The 20,780-nt window shown below is 38.3% G+C and overlaps 1 protein-coding gene across 1 annotated transcript in view; it reads left to right on the plus strand.

The window, feature by feature from the left end:
• The first annotated feature begins 9,825 nt into the window (after positions 1–9,825).
• Adgrg4 (adhesion G protein-coupled receptor G4) overlaps positions 9,826–20,780 on the plus strand; it is a 122,359-nt gene continuing 111,404 nt past the window's right edge. The window contains exon 1 of the mRNA XM_040743909.1: positions 9,826–9,895. Within this exon, the coding sequence (XP_040599843.1) occupies positions 9,826–9,895 (70 nt within the window). The remainder of the gene's footprint in view (positions 9,896–20,780) is intronic.

The following is a 20,780-nucleotide window of genomic DNA, read 5'->3' on the forward strand; positions in this document are numbered from 1 at the left end:
GATAGACATGGGTCTATCCTTAGTCTTCTGCAATGCAATATCCAGTTATGCCAGCACCATTTGTTGAAAATGCTTTCTTTTTTCCATTGTATAATTTTAGCTGCTTTGTCAAAAATCAAATGTTCATAGGTGTGTGGGTTAAAATCAGGGTTTTCAATTAGATTCCATTGGTCTACCTATCTATTTTTGTGCCAATACCAAGCTGTTTTCAGGACTATAGCTCGATAATAGAGCTTGAAGACAGGGATGGTGATGCCTCCAGAAGTTCCTTTATTGTACAGGGTTGTTTTGGCTATCCTGGGTCTTTTATTTTTCCATATAAAGTTGATTATTGTTCTTTCAAGGTCTGTGAAGTATTGTGCCAGTATTTTGATAGGGATTGCATTGAATCTGTAGATTGATTTTGGCAAGATTGCCATTTTTATTATGTTGATCTTACCAATCCATAAGCATGGGAGATCTTTCCATTTTAAAATTTATTTTTGATTGATTAATTTTAATCCACTGATTTCAATTAGTGCTGCCTATATGCATATGGGCATAGATTCATGCACTGGGGCACAGACAACATTCCAGTGGCCAACCTCCTAAAGAATAGTGACTCCCTTCCCCAACAACCACCAACTGCCAGCAGGTCCTCAGCTAGAAGTGAAACATTGAGAGCCCCCCATCATGCTGAAATATTAACTGATTTGATCTTGTGCAGGTAAAAACAACTACTGTGAATTCATGTATACAACTGCCACATCATGTCCATTCCACAGCATTTTACAGTTCTTAACTTCCAGCTCTTACATTCTTTCTTCCATCTCTTCCTAAATGTCCCCAGTGTCTTGCTGTAGAGGAATGTTGATGTAGATGTCCCATCTATGTCTGACTATTCAGGATTGCTTATTCGCAGCTCTGTTTTCTACATTAACCACTACTCACTGTGCTAAGAAGTTTCTCTGACAAAGGGGAGAACAGATAGATCTATGGATATACACCACATAAGTAAATATAAGGCAATTTGATAACATGGTCATTTAGAAAAACAACATCAACAGGTTCTCACCTAGGGCTTATGCCTTCCCCAGCCATGGACTTTCACCATGTTTATAGAACCAGGCATGAATTTTGTCCTGTGGTGTGGGCCTCAAATCTAATAAAGACAATAGTTAGTTACTCCCATAAACAGTGTTGGCACTATTGCATCAATGGAACATTTTGTCTGCCAGGTTAGTATTGTAGCATTCAGGGTCTAATGTTGGTTAAGATCAGTGATATTTTTTTCTTGCCCAGGAGCCCACACAGCACCTTCCAGCATTATGATAGCTTAGAATTGGATGGAAGACTTTAAAACTTTCATTGTTGTTAAGTCCTGGTAATGAACCCTGTCTCCAAGACCCTAAAGGATATGTTTTGGGAAGAAAGACCTTTTCTAGTAAACTAACTTAAGGCATCGTACCGTTTCTCAACTGGCTTAAATGACTTTTGTGAATAACCTTATCTCCTAATCACAGACTAGGAGGAAGAAAGTTTATTATTAGGCTCTGATGAGATTTGAAGGGTACTAGGGAGGGCATGCATTCTATATATTATTATTATTATTATTATTTTAATTTTGAGATTACCATTTTAATGACAGAATTTCTCCCTTCTCTTTACCCCTCTAAACCATCCCGCATCCCCTTCCTATGCTTCTTCAAGTTAATGGCCTATTTTTTCACTAATTCTCATTGATTACATATATGTATATATACATTTATATTACTAAATAGAGCTTGTCCAATTTTTATATTATTTGTATACATGTTTCCAGGGCTAACCATTTGACACTGGACAATCAAGCTGACCTCAAACTCAGAGAAATCCTCCTGCCTCTGCCTCCTGAGTGCTGGGATTAAAGGCATGCATAACCAAGCCTGGCCTCTAACAATTCTATATAGCAAAGCCTATCCTGTTACACTTAGCCTGCCTTCTTCTTCTCTCTGCCTTTTTCTTTCTTTCTTCCTTCCTCCCTTCCTTTCTTCCTTCCTTCCTTCCCTCCTTCCTCCCTCCCTCCCTTTCCCCTCCCTCCCTCCCCCTCCTTCCCTCCCCCTCCCTCCCTCCCTCCGTCCCTCCTCCCTCCCTCCCTCCCCCCTCTCTCTTTCTCCTTTTCAGCTTTGTAAGGACTTTGGGGAAAGATCACCTCTGCACTCCCAGTTTCCCTCTCTTGTCTCTGTGTAGGTTTGAGGTCCTGTGGGCTTTTCCTCATTTGTTTTGAGATATTCATTGATGCCACCCTTGTTTTTTAATTAAAATATAATTGTATTATGCCCCTCACCTTTCTTCCCTCAAGTCTCTCCCATATGCCCCCTCCAACTTCTCTCATGTCTCTCTCCCAAATCTCTTTCCAAGTCCATCTCAAATTCAGTCTCATATTTTTAATATATATAAGATTATGTATATAATCTGCTAAGTACATTTAGTATTACTTGTTTGTATATGATTCAGGGCTGATCAGTTCTAGGAGGTGACTTTAGCTTCTTCAGGCACCAGGTATGCAAGTGGTACACAGATATCAGGCAGGCCAAATAACCATTCACATAAAATGAAATGAAATAAAATACAATTGGGGATACCCAATGGCAATGTGAGCATCAGTGTAATACATTTAATTTTTATTTTTTGTGTGTATGGTTTTCTGTGGACCACATGTGAATAATGACTGTGGAGGTCAGAAGTAGGCACCAGATCCCGTGGAACTGGAGTTACAGATAGTTGTAAGCTGTCACATGGGAGCTAGGAATCAAACCCATGTCCTCTGCAAAAGCAGTTAAGTCCCAAACATTGAACCATCTCTCCCGTCCATAGCCTAATTGTTAGTATTTAGGTATTTGAACTGGCCTGCCTTTGGAGTTCTGACAAGACACACCCTCAGCTGCTGACACTATTCAATATGTTCCCTTTTAAAAGGGCCCTGACCATTTCCCATCTCTCTCTCTCTCTCTCTCTCTCTCTCTCTCTCTCTCTCTCTCTCTCTCTCTCTCTCTCTCTCTCTCCCTCTCCCTTCTCTGTCTCTCTTTCCTCTTTCTCACTGCTCCTGCTCCTGATCCCAGAGACCAGACCCCATCTACTTTTACCTTTTAATGATCATTTTCCCTTAATAAAAAAACCTCTCAGCTTGAATTCTGTTGCATGGCATCTTTCTCTTTTGAGTTGCTTTTATAAATTATAACACTAATATTTTATGATAGACTGTAATTCTCTGATTCCAATAGGAATTCATGAGCCCATACTGATATAAAAGAATGCATGAATATGAGAGAAAGGAAAACTTTTCTTTCTTTTGGTAAAAAGCTGACTAATAAAATGTTGGGAATAGAAAAATTAACATGTGGGCTGAAGGTTTTTCTATGAACAAGATAATTTCATGGACTGAAAGTGTTCCCACAGTTCACTTAGAAATTACAAATGAGAAAAATGATAAGTAAAATAGAGGAATTTGACAGACAACAGACAGTATACCTCAATCAAGTAATCAAAGTTAACATCAGTCCTGGAATAAATTGAAATCACATATGTGACAATGTGGTCCACTGAGAAAGATACCACATCACTTCTGTTATTTTCCTGTTGAAAATTCCCAACCTGAATCATGAAGAAGATTAGGCAAGTCCAAATTGAGGAATATTCTATAAAATAGATGGTCTGTATGCTTCTAAAATGTCAATGTCATCAAAGCCAAAGAAAACTGTGGAACATTTCCAGATTAAAGGAGACTGAAAAATCGTGACAACTAAAAGCAATGTGTGATCTTAGACTGGATCCAGGATCAGAAGGGGAAAATGAAATAAAGAACATTAGTGAGACAGTTGGCTAAACATGAGCATAGACTGTATATAAGATATTATTACATCAACGTCATTCTCCTCACTTAGATAATTGTTGTTATGTAAGGAACTATTCCTGTTCTTAGGAAGTTGCCTGCTGAAGTATTTTGAGTGAAGGGACACGATGTGTCCAATTTATTCTTAAGTGCTAAAAAATACGCATAGGGAGAGATAAGGGAATAGAGGCAAAATATCACAACTCAGGTGTTCTTGATGAAGGCTATAGGGGTGTTCTTTGTGCTCTTCTATTAACTTTTCTGTAAGTTTCATGCTATTTCAAAGTAAAATAGGTTTTTTAAATCCAGCAGGGCCTTTCCATTTTTCCAGAGCAAAAACAAAGTTCCTAAAATGGCCCACAAGACCCCACGTGATTCAGATCCACATGGCTTCTCTAACCTCTTGTCGCTGCTTTCTCTTTATTCTTTGGAGTTGGGCAAATTGACCTCAATGTGGTTCCTGGAAAGGCTGCACTATTCTCTTCTTCTGACTGGTACCCTCTTTCCTTGTGCACCCATGAAACACTACTTTACTTCCTTCAGAGCATCTGTTCAAAGGTCACTCTATTTTTTTAAGGATGCCCTGATTTTTCTATTTGAAATAGCACTTCACACCCTCATTTTAGAAAGTTTTATTGATCTATGGTATTTATCTTCATCTGATATATGTATGCCTGTTTTCATTTGTTTTCTTTAGTGTCCTTATAACCCCATAACATCTCAAAATTTATAAGGCAAGACAAAAGTTTCCCTACTTTGCTTGCTGCCAAATTCGTAGATTTCTTTATCATGCCTTATAATAGTGGTTACTCAAATACTGATTAGACAAACACAGTTGGTCTTGAGAAATAAGCTGCAGAAGAACATACAGTAATAGTCAGTGCTTATAATTTATGATATACTAGCCAGTATTCTAAGTGCTTAATGTATAGTATCTCACTTACAACATGAAAACACTAGAAGTGGATCTCATCATTATCACAATTCTGTCATCATCATCATCATCATCATCATCATCATCATCATCACTATTATTTCTATTCTGCAGTGAGGCAGTAAGGTATCCCACATAAGCAGTCATGTGTGACAGTCTATGTGTTCCTATGCTCTAGTACCTCTTTGGGGGTATGGTACATTTCATGTTATGGACACAAATTTATATCATAGTTAAAAATATGCAGCAGTATTATATAAAGAAATAGAATGCATCATTAAGGGATGGCAACATAGAGAATAAAAATATGACAGAACACATCATAATGACAAGGACAATTAGTTTAATGATAGTGTTTAAGGTCTAATATAATCAAAACTGTTTTTCAAACTCTCTTATGAAATCACCAATACACATGATCACATGATTTTTTCCTCCAGTGTGGATCTTTTTGCTGTTTCTTTGACTGAGCCCATACTCAACAGCTGGCTTGTAGCTGGAGCCGTCTTGTGTAGAAATCATCATTTTCCCAAGTGATGACAGCTTAGACCTCCAACAGATTAAAAATATTTTCTAGTGTCAGCAATGGTGACAGAGACTCAAGTCATTCAGTTCAACCTTGTCTGTGAGAAGGCAAATAAACCAGTAGAAGCCATATGGATTTCCAGACCTTTGATTTTCCAGGGATGGGCAGCTCATAACATCCTGTGATAGCCTTTTTGGTATTTATCAACTCACATAATCAATAATGACTTATTTATGTCTAACCCCATCTTCCACTGCAATTTCAGTCCATTTCCTATTACTTTGTAGATATGGAGAACAGATGGTCAACATTCTCCTTATGACCTTCCACAGAATGGAAGATACCCACTGAAACCCTCCCAGGTGGCACTTATTTTCCTGGCAAAGAGTTCTAACTTCATTTATTGCACAAGTTTCATTTTCTAGTTAGTTATTTCATTGAACTATGTTGGATTTTCTTTGAAAAATTACAGTGTTTTTCTTTGAAAATCACACAAGCAGATGATTAAAATTCAAAAATTATGAAAAGCATGTGCAGTGAAAATTAAGCTGCTTTTCCACCTAAGATTCCCCAAGTCTGTCTGTCTGGTATCAGATATTCTCATAGTATTTTCTTCCAGACGATTTTGGCTGATATATCTAAGCATATACAAATATATTCTCCCTAAATTATCTCCATCTTTATATTAGTAAGCTTTCTAATACTATAATAAAATACTGGACACAGGCTACTCATGAAGTAAGAAGTTTATTTTGGCTTACAGTTTTGGAGATTTACATCCAAGATTGGGTTTATTTCTTTGAGGCTTGATAAGGCAGTGTTTCTTGGTAGAAACATGTGTCATAACAAGCACTTATCTTTTGAGGAAGGCAAAAGTGAAAGAATGAGAACTGAGGTTCCACAATCTCCCTCAAGAGTCCATTCTCAGTGACCTAGGAATTTCATGCTATGCCCTCCCCTCTTTAAGGTCCATGGAGCTAGTAGAGTCACTCTGGGGCTCAAGTCTTCTCATATGGACCCTGGAAAGACTATTAACACCCAAACCATAGCAATCTTCCGTTCAGAAAATATTCATTAAACAGTTTTATGTCAGGCATTATGTTAGCTCCTGTGTCATGATACAAGGAAAAAGAGACATAATTCTCCACTTTCAGGATATTTACACTGAAGTAGAGGATAAAGATATTGTCACCATCTATGTACCAGGCTTTGTATAAACCCCCGAATGACAATGACTTCATGCCCTTCCACAGCTCAGTATGTAACGAGACCAATGAAAAACCGTGGTGTGAAGTAGCAAGCATCAGAGAAATACCACTTTTGTACACCATGGGCTGGGAGTAGCTCCAAAACTAAACATTATACCTAGTGTAAGGGAGATGTCTTGGAGTCCCAGACAGGATCTGTGGTACTGGAAGTGTGCTCTAAGCCCCTTTACACACTCTATCTCACAAAATCTTTATACTGCGGTGAGTTCTATTATCTTTGTTTTATAAATGAGGGAAGTTGGGGCTGGTCTTAAGTCATATGGCTGAAGTCCCAATCATGAATCTGTCTTTCAACTAAGCCTTGGTTCTTGTGTCTCAACTTTTGTGCTCAGGAGTCAGTGATGGGCATTTTTTATACATCTCATTTCTTTTCCTCATGGAGATTCCTGGCCTTTCAGATCAGTTGAATGAATCTCCTATTAGACTGAAAACTTCCACTTAAAGAATGAGACCGGAAAGAAAATGCATGGTCTGAAGCATCAGATCTTAGTAGTAATTCCAGATATGATGTTACAAGCTCTGTGACCTTGAGCAAGTCATTCTGTAAGGACCTTAGAGCCCTCATCTTTGAAGTACAGAGACTGGCATGGGTCATTTCTGAATCTCTGATGGGATTTGGTGATATGTTCATGACCAATGATATTTTCATCATAGCCCAATGGCTGTCTTGCTGCCTTCTGAAACAAAACTACTCCCCTGCCTTCCAAGAACAGCTCAGGAACTGGTTCAGTAAACCTAGTCATTGCCAAAGGAGATGTGACTGTGTTGTTGTCTTCTTGGCCTTTACTTTTCATTCATAGTTGCGAATACCTCGCAGGTCCTATTTTCTCAATAAAGTGAAATGAGCCTTAGGTAAATGAGCAAGCACGCATTTAATATATCCAATTTAATTGATGCAATAATTAACTAGGAACAGATGATAACCCTTAATGAAAATTGGGAAAGAGGCCTGAAATTAATGGGTTATTGCAGGTATGTAATAACCTGAGAACATTGCTCAGGGTGATTTTATGCATGGGAGAGCAGCCTCATGACATGCTGTAGGTAACAAAGAGAGGATCTTCCCTGGTCAATATGCTCATAAAGCTAGGAGCAGTAAGGCTGTTTTGATCCAGAATAAAAGGGGACTAAGTCACGGCCAGCAGAGAATGAATCTCCTCATTCTGCTCAGTCCACTTCATGCCTGAAGTAGAAATTTGGAGTCCAGATCTCACCATTTGTGAGGCAAACTTCTTTTGGACACTACGGGGACAAGGGTGGGAAGCTAGAGGGACGCTATTCCCAGGTAAGTACTCCCTTCTTCCCTCCTTGTCTTCTTTCTCAATTTTCTCTCTCTTTGTTTTCTCCATTCCTTTACAACAGAATTGTGATCATAATAATTACTGATCATAAAAGTATCAAATTGCATGCCATTGTATGATGTATATGATATAAATCCCCAGTCTGCACTGTTTCCTTCTTTCTGCTTCCTTTCTTTTTCTTCTTTTTTCATTCTTCATACTAGTTTAAAAATTGTGAAAATGATGCAGGTTCTTCAAAAAACAAACAAAAATGTACAATCCACAATAAAAATCCAAATAGCACAGAATCCTGAGTAGTATAAAGGAAATACATTGATTTTCATATTTTCAACATTAATACTATTGTTTTCCCTTCCTATTCATTTCTCTTATTTTTCTTCCATTAAAATTTGTATATTCTCATTATGAAAGAATTAAGACATATAAAATTGTATTGGCTATGTGGCGAATCTTCTGAAGCCACTCTCCTTCTTCAGCCTACTGTTTCATGCCAGACATGTAGACTTCTTTTCCTTTTAGCAGCTGCATAGTATTCTGTAGTGGATGTCCATTGATTTACTTACTCAATGTCATTTTATAAAAGTTTAAAGGAAATGAAAATGGATATAAATTGGCTTGTTTGCTGCTGAAAGTTCCATTTTATAGATAGAAATCCATCATACCCATTTCTATAGCACTTTATATTTTGAAAATTGCCTTTGAAATATCATCTTAATTGATTCTTTCTGACAGCAGCCCTGGGATATAGGCAGATTATTATCAACATTTTGTAGATAAGGAAACTGAGACCCAGGAAAATTAAGGAACAGAAATATGTATGGTCTCATAGATAGTTACTAGATTCTCAGGCAAGACATCTTATGGCGCTATAAATTTAAGCTGCATTTTATCTCAGAATTCATAAAAGATTTGGATACCTCCTTACTTCTAAGCTTGTAGGCTAGAAAACCCACCCAAGTCATACAAATTCTCTCATTATCCTAATGAGAATGGCAGTAGACTGCAGTAAATATGAAGAGCTTGATTAATGGCTAGTACTCATAGCATGCTCAAGATTCATCAGATTTCCTAATTGGATTTTATTGTGATATTAAATGTAAAAGTGAATCTATTAACTCCAAACCTCACATAAAAGTGGGAAGAAATCCAATACATTATATTGCCCTATAGGAGGAAAAAAGCCTAAATCAGTAGCAAATCATTCAGGAATGTATTTCATTTAGAATCAAAAAATGCCTATTAGCATCCTAGTTCCAGCTTTCTGTAATAAATTCCCATAGGATTTGTGGTTTTACCCACAGTTTACATTTAAGCCACAATTTGCTAAGGAAAAGGGGATGTAGACGTTCAATACATTTCCCAAATAAGAAACCTCAGTTGCAATTAATTAAAGAGAGAAGCTGGGTGAAAATAATGAGATGGAGGCCAGGTTTCTAGAAACAGATCTACTTCGAATACAAGACTTGTTTGATGAGTTAGTTCTGTCAATAAGGTCATCTTGCATGGTGCTCCTTCAACCCTGACATGTTGAATACACAAAATATACATGTATCATGGCAACACAGTGTAGTCCACAAAAATAAATAACTGTATGTCGATTAAAAATCACAAAGGTCACAAAAATCACTGAAAGCAAAGAGCACCCAGAAACTAGGAACCATTAAACTACAAATGGTTTCTTTCTAATTGTGTCTTTTATATGACTCTTCCCACTGGGATAACTCCTTCAGGGTAGCTATTTCTATTTTACCACTATATTCCCAGAGAGTAACACAGTGGCACATAGTAGGGATATAATTAAAGTCAGTCAGTATGGCTGTAGTCACTCATAGGGGGGAAAAGCCCTTAGGTGTAATGTGAAGGAGAAGTGTGATCATATGTACTTAGAAATTGATGGTTTTGAATCTGATTTGGGCGTATTTTGACTCTTTGATACAGGGTAGACAATGAAAAAACACATACTGTATCAGAGGCTTTATGGATTGATTCTTGTTTCAAGTTTTATCTTTCTTTCAGGTAAGAAAATATGCTTTTTATTCTCTCTCCCAACATATAAAAGATTCTATAAATCAACAATTAGAAAAATAGTACCACTGAAGATTTACTGGCTGCCTCCTATTGGTCAACATAGTTGTAGGACATGCTGGAGTTTCAGTGTACAAATGCATTCGTTAACTATTTTATGTGAACGAATGCAAACTGTCCTCAAGCAAAAACTAGCTTGGACTAGTGTCTTTGGTGTTTCTTGGAAATGCCATTTGGTAGTCAACATACACCTAATAGAACATTTGGGTTTTCTTTTAGACTGTTTCCTCTCATGTACAATGCTTTATTTAAAACTTTCTGGAGGATTATGATGCCATCTTTCTGTATTCTGTATATGTTTATAGAAATAAAAATAAAATATAGATGAGGAAACTGAGGTGTGCCAAAATCTATTAACAGATTGAAAGTGACACAGGAGGAGTGTATGTCTAGAAGGGTTTTACCTTATACTTTGTGACAGGAGGAGTGAGCATAGAAACTGTTTCTTCATTGAAGTTAAATAGGTGATGGGTAGTTGACTGAAGTAGCCAGTAATTTGAAGAATTAAGAAGATTGTCTTGAAATATAATAATCTCATCCATATGAAGTAAGTTCAGTTGATAACATTTCTCATTTAGCAAATCAACCCTTAGCTGAAAGCTCATACATGCTAGTGATTGGCAATTCCTGATGAAACTAACCTGGGGTTTAATCTGAACAATGCTCAGATTTCAGAGATAATTTCTGGAAAAATACATCATCATCACCATCAATAGAAAACACTGACTAGTGTCTTGCTGCATGCAGGTCCTGATGGGAAGCCACATTTCTTATAAAAAAAGGTTGAAATGGGACCTGCAGGGCACAGTGGCAACTTTGTCACTTAGCATTACCTACCTGCTAAGATGTTGATTTATCTTTCCCCAGCCTGCTTCCCTGAGGCAAGAAACTTTTTTTTCTATTTTCTCATCCAAAATCTACACCACAGGTCTTGTTACATAAGTTAAGTATTTGGTACTTGTGTGCTTATTTTATACATCAACTCAGTTTGAAGCTATAAAACTTTAGACCTTTGTTTGATGGTGATATGTATTATACAAACCTTTCTGAGTTTCATATGATGAAACATGGAGCATGGAATAGCATGAACTAGGAGCAGGGTGTAAAATAGAAGAGATGTGGCATAGAAGAGCACGTATCAAGTTTTTGAGTAATGTCCTTAGTCAAAATTATGACGTGAGTATGAGCTTTTAAATATATGGAGTTTACTTTAAAGGATTGTGAGTTTGTTTAGAAGCTTTACATTTCAAATTCATGAATCCAGGCAATAATTCTTTTAGATTATTAAATTATTAAGTACAACTGTTCTTCAATTAATGAGCGATGCATTACTTTCTTCCTGGAAAAAAATTTGTCCTTGAAATCATGATATAACTAAGGTTCAGTTCCCTTCAGGTTCGTGACGAGTCACCAGCCTCCTAACTGTGAGGGTCATCGTGGGGGAGAGATTAAGGGCAGATCAAGCAGAGAGTGACTCAGAAATGCTTCAACTGGATTGGTTGACAGTGGAGCAAACTGTGCTCATAGAGCAATACCAAGGGTCAGCACGAAGAAAATATCTGTCATAAAGTCCAAGAGGTAAGAGCAGGAACAACAGCAAGGGACAAACAGTAGGTTTGGGAGTCAAGTAGTCACAGGATGTGGTGAGAGGTAAAGTATGAGGCAAGAATGGGTGGAAAGACCTAGGAGCTGAGTTTCTCTGTGCTGTTTTAGTTGACTTGGCTTTTAAGCAGTTTTATTTGGATTCTACATATTAGAGAGTTCTCTGAAAAGGCCTAGATGTGTAATTTACAAAAAATTATCAATGCTAATGTAGCTGTTAACATAGTTCAAGTTGTATTAATATTGTTTTTTTAACATTTTTTATTTTAAAAACAATCTTTTCTCATTTTACATACCAATCTTAGTTCCCCCTCCCTCCTCTCTTCCTGCTATCCCCTCCTTCTCTACAACCCACCCCAGTCACTCCTCAGAGAGGGTAAGGCTTCCCATGGGGAGTCAACGAACTCTGGCATCTTTCTTTGAGGCACGACCAAACCACCTCCCCCTATACCTAGGTTGAGCAAGGAATCCCTCCAAAGAGAATGGGCTCCAAAAAAAAAACAGTTCAAGCACTAGGGATAAGTCACAGTCCCACTATCAGTGGCCCCATAAGCTGCCCAAGCCACACTACAGTCACCCACATTCAGAGGACCAAGTTTGGTCCCCTGCAGGTTCCCCTGGTAATAGTCTGGAGTCAGTGAGCTCCAATTAGCTCAGGTCAGCTGTTTCTATGGTATCCCCAAACTGGTCTTGACAATTTTGCTCATATTATAGATCTTCCATCTCTTCAAGTGGTTTCTGGGAGCTTGGCCCAGTGATTAGCTATGAATCTCTGCATCTGCTTCCATTAGTTGCTGGATGAAGAGTCTATGATTATAATACAGGTAGTCATCTATCTGATTACAGGGGAGGCCAGCTCAGGAACCATCTCCACTGAGGCTTAGGGTCTTAGCTGGGGTCATCCTTGTGGATTCCTGGGATTTTCCCTAGTGCCAGGTTTCTTCCTAACCGACAATGGCTCTCTCTACTCTCTATCAAGGTATCTCTTTCCTTGTTCTCTCTCTCTCTCTCTCTCTCTCTCTCTCTCTCTCTCTCTCTCTCTCTCTCTCTCTCTCTCTCTTTCTCTCTCTCTCTCTCTCTGTCCTTCCACAATCTCAACCATACTGTTCCCTTGTGTTCTCCCCCCCTCTTCCTTTCTGCCCTCCCCTCCCCTCCTGCCCTCCCTTATCCCCCCACTCCCAATTTTCTCAGAATATCTTGTCTATTTCCCCTTTTCTGGGGGATCCATACATGTCTCTCTTGGGATTCTCCTTGTTACCTAACTTCTCTGGGGTCAAAATACCAAATAAAATGGGGGTACAAGTATAAACAGAGAATCTCAACAGAATATTCTCAAATGGCCTAAAGACATTTAAGGAATTACTCAACATCCTTAGCTATCAGGGGAATGCAAATCAAATCGACTCTAAGAAACCATCTTACACTAGTTAGAATGGCTAAGATAAAAAAACACCTATGGTAGCTTATACTAGAGAGGATGAGGAGTAAGGGGAACACTCCTCCACTGCTGGTGGGAGTGCAAACTTGTACAGCCATTTTGGAAATCAGTATGGTGGTTTCTAAGAAAATTGGAAATCGGTTTATCTCAAGACCCAGCAACACCACTCTTGGGCATACACCTGAAGGAGGCACATTCATACAACAAGGACATCTGTTCCACTATGTTCATCTCAGCATTATTTGTAATAGCCAGAACCTGGAAACAACCTAGATTCCCTTCAACTGAAGAATGGATAAGGATAATGTAGTACATTTACACAGTGGAGTATTACTCAGCAGTAAAAAACAAAGACATCTTGAAATTTGCAGGCAAATGGATGGAACTAGAAAAAAACATCCTGAGTGAAGTAACCCAGACACAGAAAGACAAACACAGTATGCACTCATTCATAAGTGGATATTAGACATATAAAGCAAAGGATAAGCAACCTATAGTCACGACCCCAGTTACTGGATGTTTTAAACAACACAATCTTATTTTTCATCATTGTAGATAGTGGGAGATTCAAGGTCAAGATATCAGCCAATTTTACTACTAGTGAAGGCTCTCTCCTCCTGACTTTCAGATAGACCTTCTCCCAAAGTCCTCACAAGGCTGAGAAAGGGAGAAAGAGAAAGGGAGAGAGAAGAAGAAGGCAGGCCAAGTGTAACAGGGCAGGCTTTGCAAAACAGAGTATGTTAGAGGTCAGGCTTGATTGTGCACACCTTTAATTCCAGCACTCAGGAGACAGAGGCAGGAGGATCTCTGTGAGTTTGAGGCCAGCCTGGAATACATAGTGAGTTCTAGGACAGACAGGGCTACATAGAGAGACACTGTCTCAAAAACAAACAAACAAACAAACTACAAAAACCAAAAACCACCCAAAATATCAAAAGCAAACTAAGCAACAACAGCAAAAGAGTATTTCACGATTTGTTTGCTTGTTAATTTAGAGACAGGCTCTTGTTTTGTAGCCCATACTGGCTGCAAACTCATGATCTGGACCTGCCTCAGCCTCTCAAGTACTGGGATTCTAGGCATGTAGCACTGTGCCTTCCTTGTAATGTGTTTTGGAGCGCTCTTGACGAGTGGAAGAGTGGCTGAGAGCACTGAAACTCAGTGTGTGGTGACTTTGAGTCTTTTACTCTTATACTGATTAGTTAATTTGGGCTGGAATCAACTTTATTAATAAGTCCTCACATACACAGAGACAACTTGACCAGGGGTCCTTTGATACAAGAAGGCCCTAGAAGTATGTAAAAAAATTTGGCCAAGCCCTACTTGGTCAGAGAATGCCAGGATGTGGTAAGAGTCAGTTAAGGATACTTCACCTGAAAGATATTTGTGTAATCATGGTAAGGTTACCCCTTCATTTTTTGGTGGGGAGCTCTCATTTGCTGATAATGGTGAAGTGGAGGATGAAGTTTGAGTAGGCACTGGAAATTTCTTTGTAAACCCCAGAGCTGACCTGCACAATGTGGTAAATGCTTACAATCAATTAAAATAAAAGTAACACAAGTCACATGGCAACTGCTCAACTCCTACAGGTAACTTGTTGCTGCTATTTAGACAGGTGCCAATAAATAACACTTCTGACATCACAAAAAGGGACTCCGTTGTTCTGGAAGTTTGTGGGAATTGGCTCACTGACAAATGACAGAAAACACATACTTACAGAAATGTAATTTCCATTAAATAAAGTATAGTGATGTAAAAGTAGAATCTAATCATTTGTAGCATATTTACAAAGTTGTGGACTCATCACTATTATCTAATTTCAGAGAATTTTCATCAACCTCAAAAGGAAGCTCAAACTATATTCATCTCCTTTCCCCAAGGTAGACCGTGGAAGCACTGGCCTGCCTTCTGTCTCCGTGAGTTTGACTCTTAGGAGAATTTCATTTGAGAGTCATACAATATTTGACCTTTGGCTTCCTTCACTTAATGTATTTTTTCAGGGTTCACCCATGTGCCATGTATCCTTCATGCATTCCTTTTTTATTGTTGAATAATATTTACTTTTGTGTATATGCCTTGGAGTTTCGCATTCATCAGTTGATACATATTTAAGTTTGTTTTTCCTTTCTGATTAGTCTGAACAATACTGCTGTGAGCATTTGTATGCAGGTTTTTTTAATGGGCAAATGCTTTCAATTCTTTTGGGAGTGTGTTCAGGAGTGACATTGCTGATTCATATGGTAACTTTATGACTAGTATGCTGAGAAGCTTCCAGGCTATTTTTCAAAGAAGCTGCTTCGTTTTACATCCCTGCTAGCAGTATGTGAGTGGTCTGATTTCTTTACACATTTTCCAATTCTTGCTGCTATCTTTTGATTATAGCTACCCTAGTGACATGAAGTGATACTTTACAGTGGTTTTGTGTTTTCCTGTGATGTAGATCATCTTTCATCTGTAATAATATATGATATTTATTTATTTAGTTAGGGTCTTGTTTTATAGTATAGTCTAGCCTATAAATCACTGTGTAGTTCAGGATGATCTTACTGTTTCAGCCTTCAGAGTTCCGGAACTAGCACAACATACCCCTATACTGCTAGTTTTCTTATTTGTTTTGTGATTCGGGGATTGAACCCAGGGAATTGTACATATTAGGTAATGCTTTATCATTGAGCGGCATGCCTTCCCCAGACATTTCTCTTGAGCTCATGGGCTGAAAATTACACCTTTCAGATTTTGCTGAGTATACCTTTTTATTTTGAAATTTTCAAATACATATTTTCTTGAATGGACTTAGTCACAGTGCTTTTGGAGTCAGTATATTACACATAGAAAAGGCTACCATGGTAGAATGTTTTTGCGGGACTAAGCATTCCTTTTAAGTTGATTAAAAACCCCTTATACTGCCTCAGGATAATAGATAATAGAATTCTCATTCATCAGCAGTGAAAATATCAATGGAGAAATTGTGTAGCTTGAAGAGTAGGTCTCAAATGCTGGGTTCCCTCTGTTTGCCTTGCAGATAGAGCTAAATATCTAGCCTAGAGTTTTATTATATATGCACTTCTGAGTTAGTCTGTCAGGCCTGGGTTTATGGGAATTACTATCTTCACAACATAGAAATCTTGGTGGGGAGGCAGAGGCAGAGGTCCTAGTAATTTTACTGTCAGGTAACAATGTTCATTCTTTCCCCATAGTTTCTATGTACAGCATTGACCCATGCTACATCCTTCTCTTTCTCCATCCATGTTCAACCTACTGAGTCTAATTTAAGCCACTTCTACATCCTAAATCAATTTTCCTTTATATACATATGTGTGTGTGTGTTTGTGTGTGTGTGTATGTGTGTTCCCACATTCTCTGACATGGCCTAGCCACCATTATCTCCTTTCCAATGACTTCAATAGCCTCCCAAGTGGAATGAATCCCTGTTTTCACTAGAGTCAGTTTTCATCGCAGCAGCCAGAATGATCTTTCAATATATCTGTTCAAACCATGGCATTCTTTTACTCAAAAATTTCCATTAAGTTCCTATCACAGATTACAATCCAAACCCTAAAAGACATGGGTGATCTGGTACTTTGCTGCCTCTTGAGTCTCATTTTTCACCCTGCTTCCCCACCGTCTTATCCTAGATATGGAGGCTTCCTGGTGTTCCTTGAAAATTCCAAGTATTGTCCACTAAAAGGCTTTTCAGCCCGAGTCTATCCATGCCTGAGTTCCCACTTACCCCACATCATTGTAACCCATTTCACTGAGGACTAAACCAGCTCTTCGTCAGAGAAGGTTTTAACTAGCTTGTCAACTGTAGACATTCCTATTCCTCTCACTTTTGATTTTCCCATTATCTAGCTCATCAGCCTGTTAATTTCCTTCAGAGCACTTCTCACAATTTGTAATTATTTTTATTTACTTGCTTATTGACTGTCTCTATCCCTGCAATGTAATCTAACAAGGCCAGAGACCTTTTGGGTCATATTCACTATATTACTGTGCTCTAATACTGACACATAGCAAATTAATTTTCCAAAGGGCTTCTGTATTTATAAGTAAGGTGAATTATTTTGTTGGATGACCAGTGGGAAGTGTTGTTAGTGGGTGGCAGATAACAAACTCTGCTTCTTTGTGGCTATTCACACTGTGGCCACAATGACTCAGGTATCTGTAGATACAGCTGCTCAAAATGTTATGGGTTTGCTAACCAAGGATCTGGCCTACAAATGATGTCAATGCTCAGAATATCAATTAGCAAGAATTTATGATAGTAAGATCTCTTCCCCTCCCTTTCATGAGTGAGTAGTGGTATTTGCCATTTGAGATGCATAGAGTGCCCTTTGCAGAATGCTCACCTAGGAGTGGTTAGATTTTCTAAACTATTAACAATAGAAACGTTTTGATTGTTGTTATTTTTCATTGCTAGGGATGGAAAGCAAGGCCTTGTGTGTACTAGGAAAGCCCTCTCCTCATAAGCTGTATCCTTAGCACCTCTCCCTCGTACTTGGATGGACTATTTCTCCCATAACTACTCTGTCCTGATGGGCTACATTTACAGCTTTACTGTGTTACTTTACTCCAACACTGATTTCTAGTTGTTGTTCAATTGTCACCAGTGCTTATTACAGTCATTTTTCAGAGAGCTTCTGGATTTATGAGTTGGAAATACACTTACTGAGTGAGACATGGACTTTGAATCCAAGTTTTCGTCGGGCTTTGAGCACTTTACAGTATTGTCAATTGAATCATGCCTTCTCCAAATTTATTTATTAAAGTACTAATACTCAATACCTCAGAATGTGATATTGTTTAGAAATAAGGTTCTTGTGAAAGTGGTTTCTTAAGATGTCATCATATTGGAGCAGTGAGCTTCCAATGCAATATGAAAACTTTATTAAAAGGAGAAATTTACATTTGGATATGAACACAGGGAAACGATCATGTAAAATTAAAGGCACATGCTGGGGTGATTTGTCTGTAGGTCCACAAACACTAAGTATTAACTACAAAGCACCAGAAACTAAAGAGGGCCATGGGAAATATTTCTCCTGGACACTCCTTAGATGGAACCATATTTGCCAACACTTTGACTTTGACTACAAAACTGTGAGACAGTACATTTGCATTGTTTAAGCTGCCCAGTTTACTGTGCATTGTTATGGTAGCCTAGATAATTAATAACACAGTAACTGGTGTTCTGTTGGGCTGATTAACTTAGACATCTTCAGTCAAAAAGAGGAAAGCAGATGCTCTGATGGCTGCAACCCAGAGAGCAGACCACACACATAATGCTTGATCATAGAAGAACTCCATCTGTTCCCTCCTCTAAATTGACGACAGCTAGTACATCTGGAACCCCAGTCACCAATCTTTGCACCACTTAAACATGTTAAAAGAAAAGTTTGCAAAGAAAGAGAACAAGTTAGCACAGAATATGCCCAATGATTATTTAGCATTATCTTCAACTTATACACATTATTCAGATCATCTGTCTTTTAAAGTTCTAAACATTTTATTCATGAATTTAAAAGTTAATATATTTTTCCTTTGTGAGTCTGGTAGGGAGAAGCAACTCTTTGCTGATCTTTTGCTAAAAGTTCTCTGAAACCCAGGGCAGGGCACAAGTTCAGAATGGTCATGTCTTCTGGATTCTACATTCACATTCTCGTACTGATGCACAATGGACAGCTCTCCACTTGCCTACCTGTCCATCTGTAACTCTGTCTCCTAAAATGGATCATGAGTTCAAGGCCAGTCTAGGCTGTGTGTGGAGACCCTGTCTCAAAACAAACAAACAAACAAACATAAACAAAAAACATAACTCAAAACAAAAGTCATAATGAATAATGTGGAATGAACTGAAGCAAAATGAACGACACAGAAAGAACTGAAAATATTGTGTTGAAGCAAAATGAATGATAACCATCCTAAAAACATTGCTCTTAACAGGTAAAGATGAACCAAACTGACAGATGAAATAATGAGGAAAATTTAATATCCACATGTTATTTAGCTATGGAAAAAATGGGGTACCAGTCTATGGTACAATATGTTAAAGAAAGAAGTCACATACCGTGTGATTGCATATCCTAATGTCATTTATGTTCCTGTGATAAAATACCCTGACAAAAACAACTTAACGGAGGAAAGGGTTTGTTTGGCTAACAATTTGAAGCCATATTGCACCATACTGGGGAAGTTAAGACAGGAGTTCAAGCATCCAGTCATATTACATCTAGTTGGAAAGCAGAAACAAATGCATCTATGATGACTGCCTGCTTCTTACTGTTAGCTTTCTCCTGGCTAGGGGGTGGTGCTGCCAAAATTTGGGTGGGTCTTCCTATATCAACCACCAACTAGATAATTCCTCAATTGAGACACTTCCGAGGTGATTCTAGGTTGTGGCAAGTTGAGGTTTAAAACTAACTAACCAACTGGGAGTTTGGGATGGGTCAATCATAGACCCACTGCTTGATGGGTACAAGTTTTCTTTTGGGGTGCAGAAAGTAATCTGAAACTAGATAATGCTTATGGTTATATACTGAGTTGAACATGCTAAATGGCACTTAAATTATAAAATTGAAAATGGTGAATTTCCCTGTATAAATAAAATGATGCTTGGTGTTCCTTGAGATGAAAACATATGTATTCTAATCAGGCTTCTGATGAGATTTCTTAAAGTGAAAAGAGCAAGGAGCCTCGGACAAGTAAAACCCATTTATAGGGAGAAAAAGTTGGAGTAAATATATCAACACATTAACATCTGTCTCTTGGTGACAGTACTCTCTAGCTGAATTTGGTTTTATCTTTTCATTTTCTGATGAGTTTCACTATTCCTTTACAACAACTCCTACAGTCTTAGAGAGGTGGCTCAATGGTTAAGACCACTTGCTGCTCTTCCAGAGGACCTGGACTCCATTTCCAGCACCCACATGGAGGCTCACAACCATCACTATGTAACTCCAGTTCCAGGGGGTTGGACGCCTTCTTCTGATTGCTGAAGGCACCAGGTACATACTTAGTATGCAGATATGCAGGCAAATACTCACATACATAGCATGTTTTAAAAATTAAAAAAACACACAACATATCACTATTGTGATGGAAGAAAACACACCCTTTAAGTAGGAAAAACAACAAATAGAATTTAGAGTAAAAAGAAAGCATGCATAGAGGTAAATAGACACAGTGGAACCAAAATCAAGAAAGAGCACACTTTGGGGGAGCAATCATGCAATGTGAACTTGAAGAATGCCAGGGAACAGATGGCAACATCCAAGCAGACATCTGCAATGGCTAGTAAAATCACATGCAAAGACACAAGTGGCCTTTTAAGCATGCCCTTGAGAGGCCAACTGGAGAAGGCTTGCTCAGCCAAACAGAAGGGCCAAAGCCCTGTTCACTTTGTCATAGTTCTATCTCCTCAGAGCCCTGCTCGTAGGGGTTTAGATGAAGTTGCAGAAGAAAGAGGTTTCTACTGATGGCACTGGTAAACATTGTGTTGACACTTATATAGCACTTGTTTACAAACAAACATTCTCATGCCAATAACCTAAATGTTAGTATTGCATAATCTTTTTTGATGCCCCCTCAGGTCTGGTAATTACAATTCCCATCTTACCACAGAAAAAGGAAGCATAACGAAGTGATAGGAATTTATTTGTTTAAAATTTTTATAGCACTATCTGCCAGAAACTGTCCCAAGAGCTTTACATGTATTAATTGCCCCTATCTAAGGAGCTAGGGGAAGAAAGAACTGGGATATGAGTCTAGCATTTTTGA

This window comes from Mesocricetus auratus, unplaced genomic scaffold (assembly GCF_017639785.1).
Source record: "Mesocricetus auratus isolate SY011 unplaced genomic scaffold, BCM_Maur_2.0 Super-Scaffold_100003, whole genome shotgun sequence".
NCBI classification, from domain to species: Eukaryota; Metazoa; Chordata; class Mammalia; order Rodentia; family Cricetidae; genus Mesocricetus; species Mesocricetus auratus.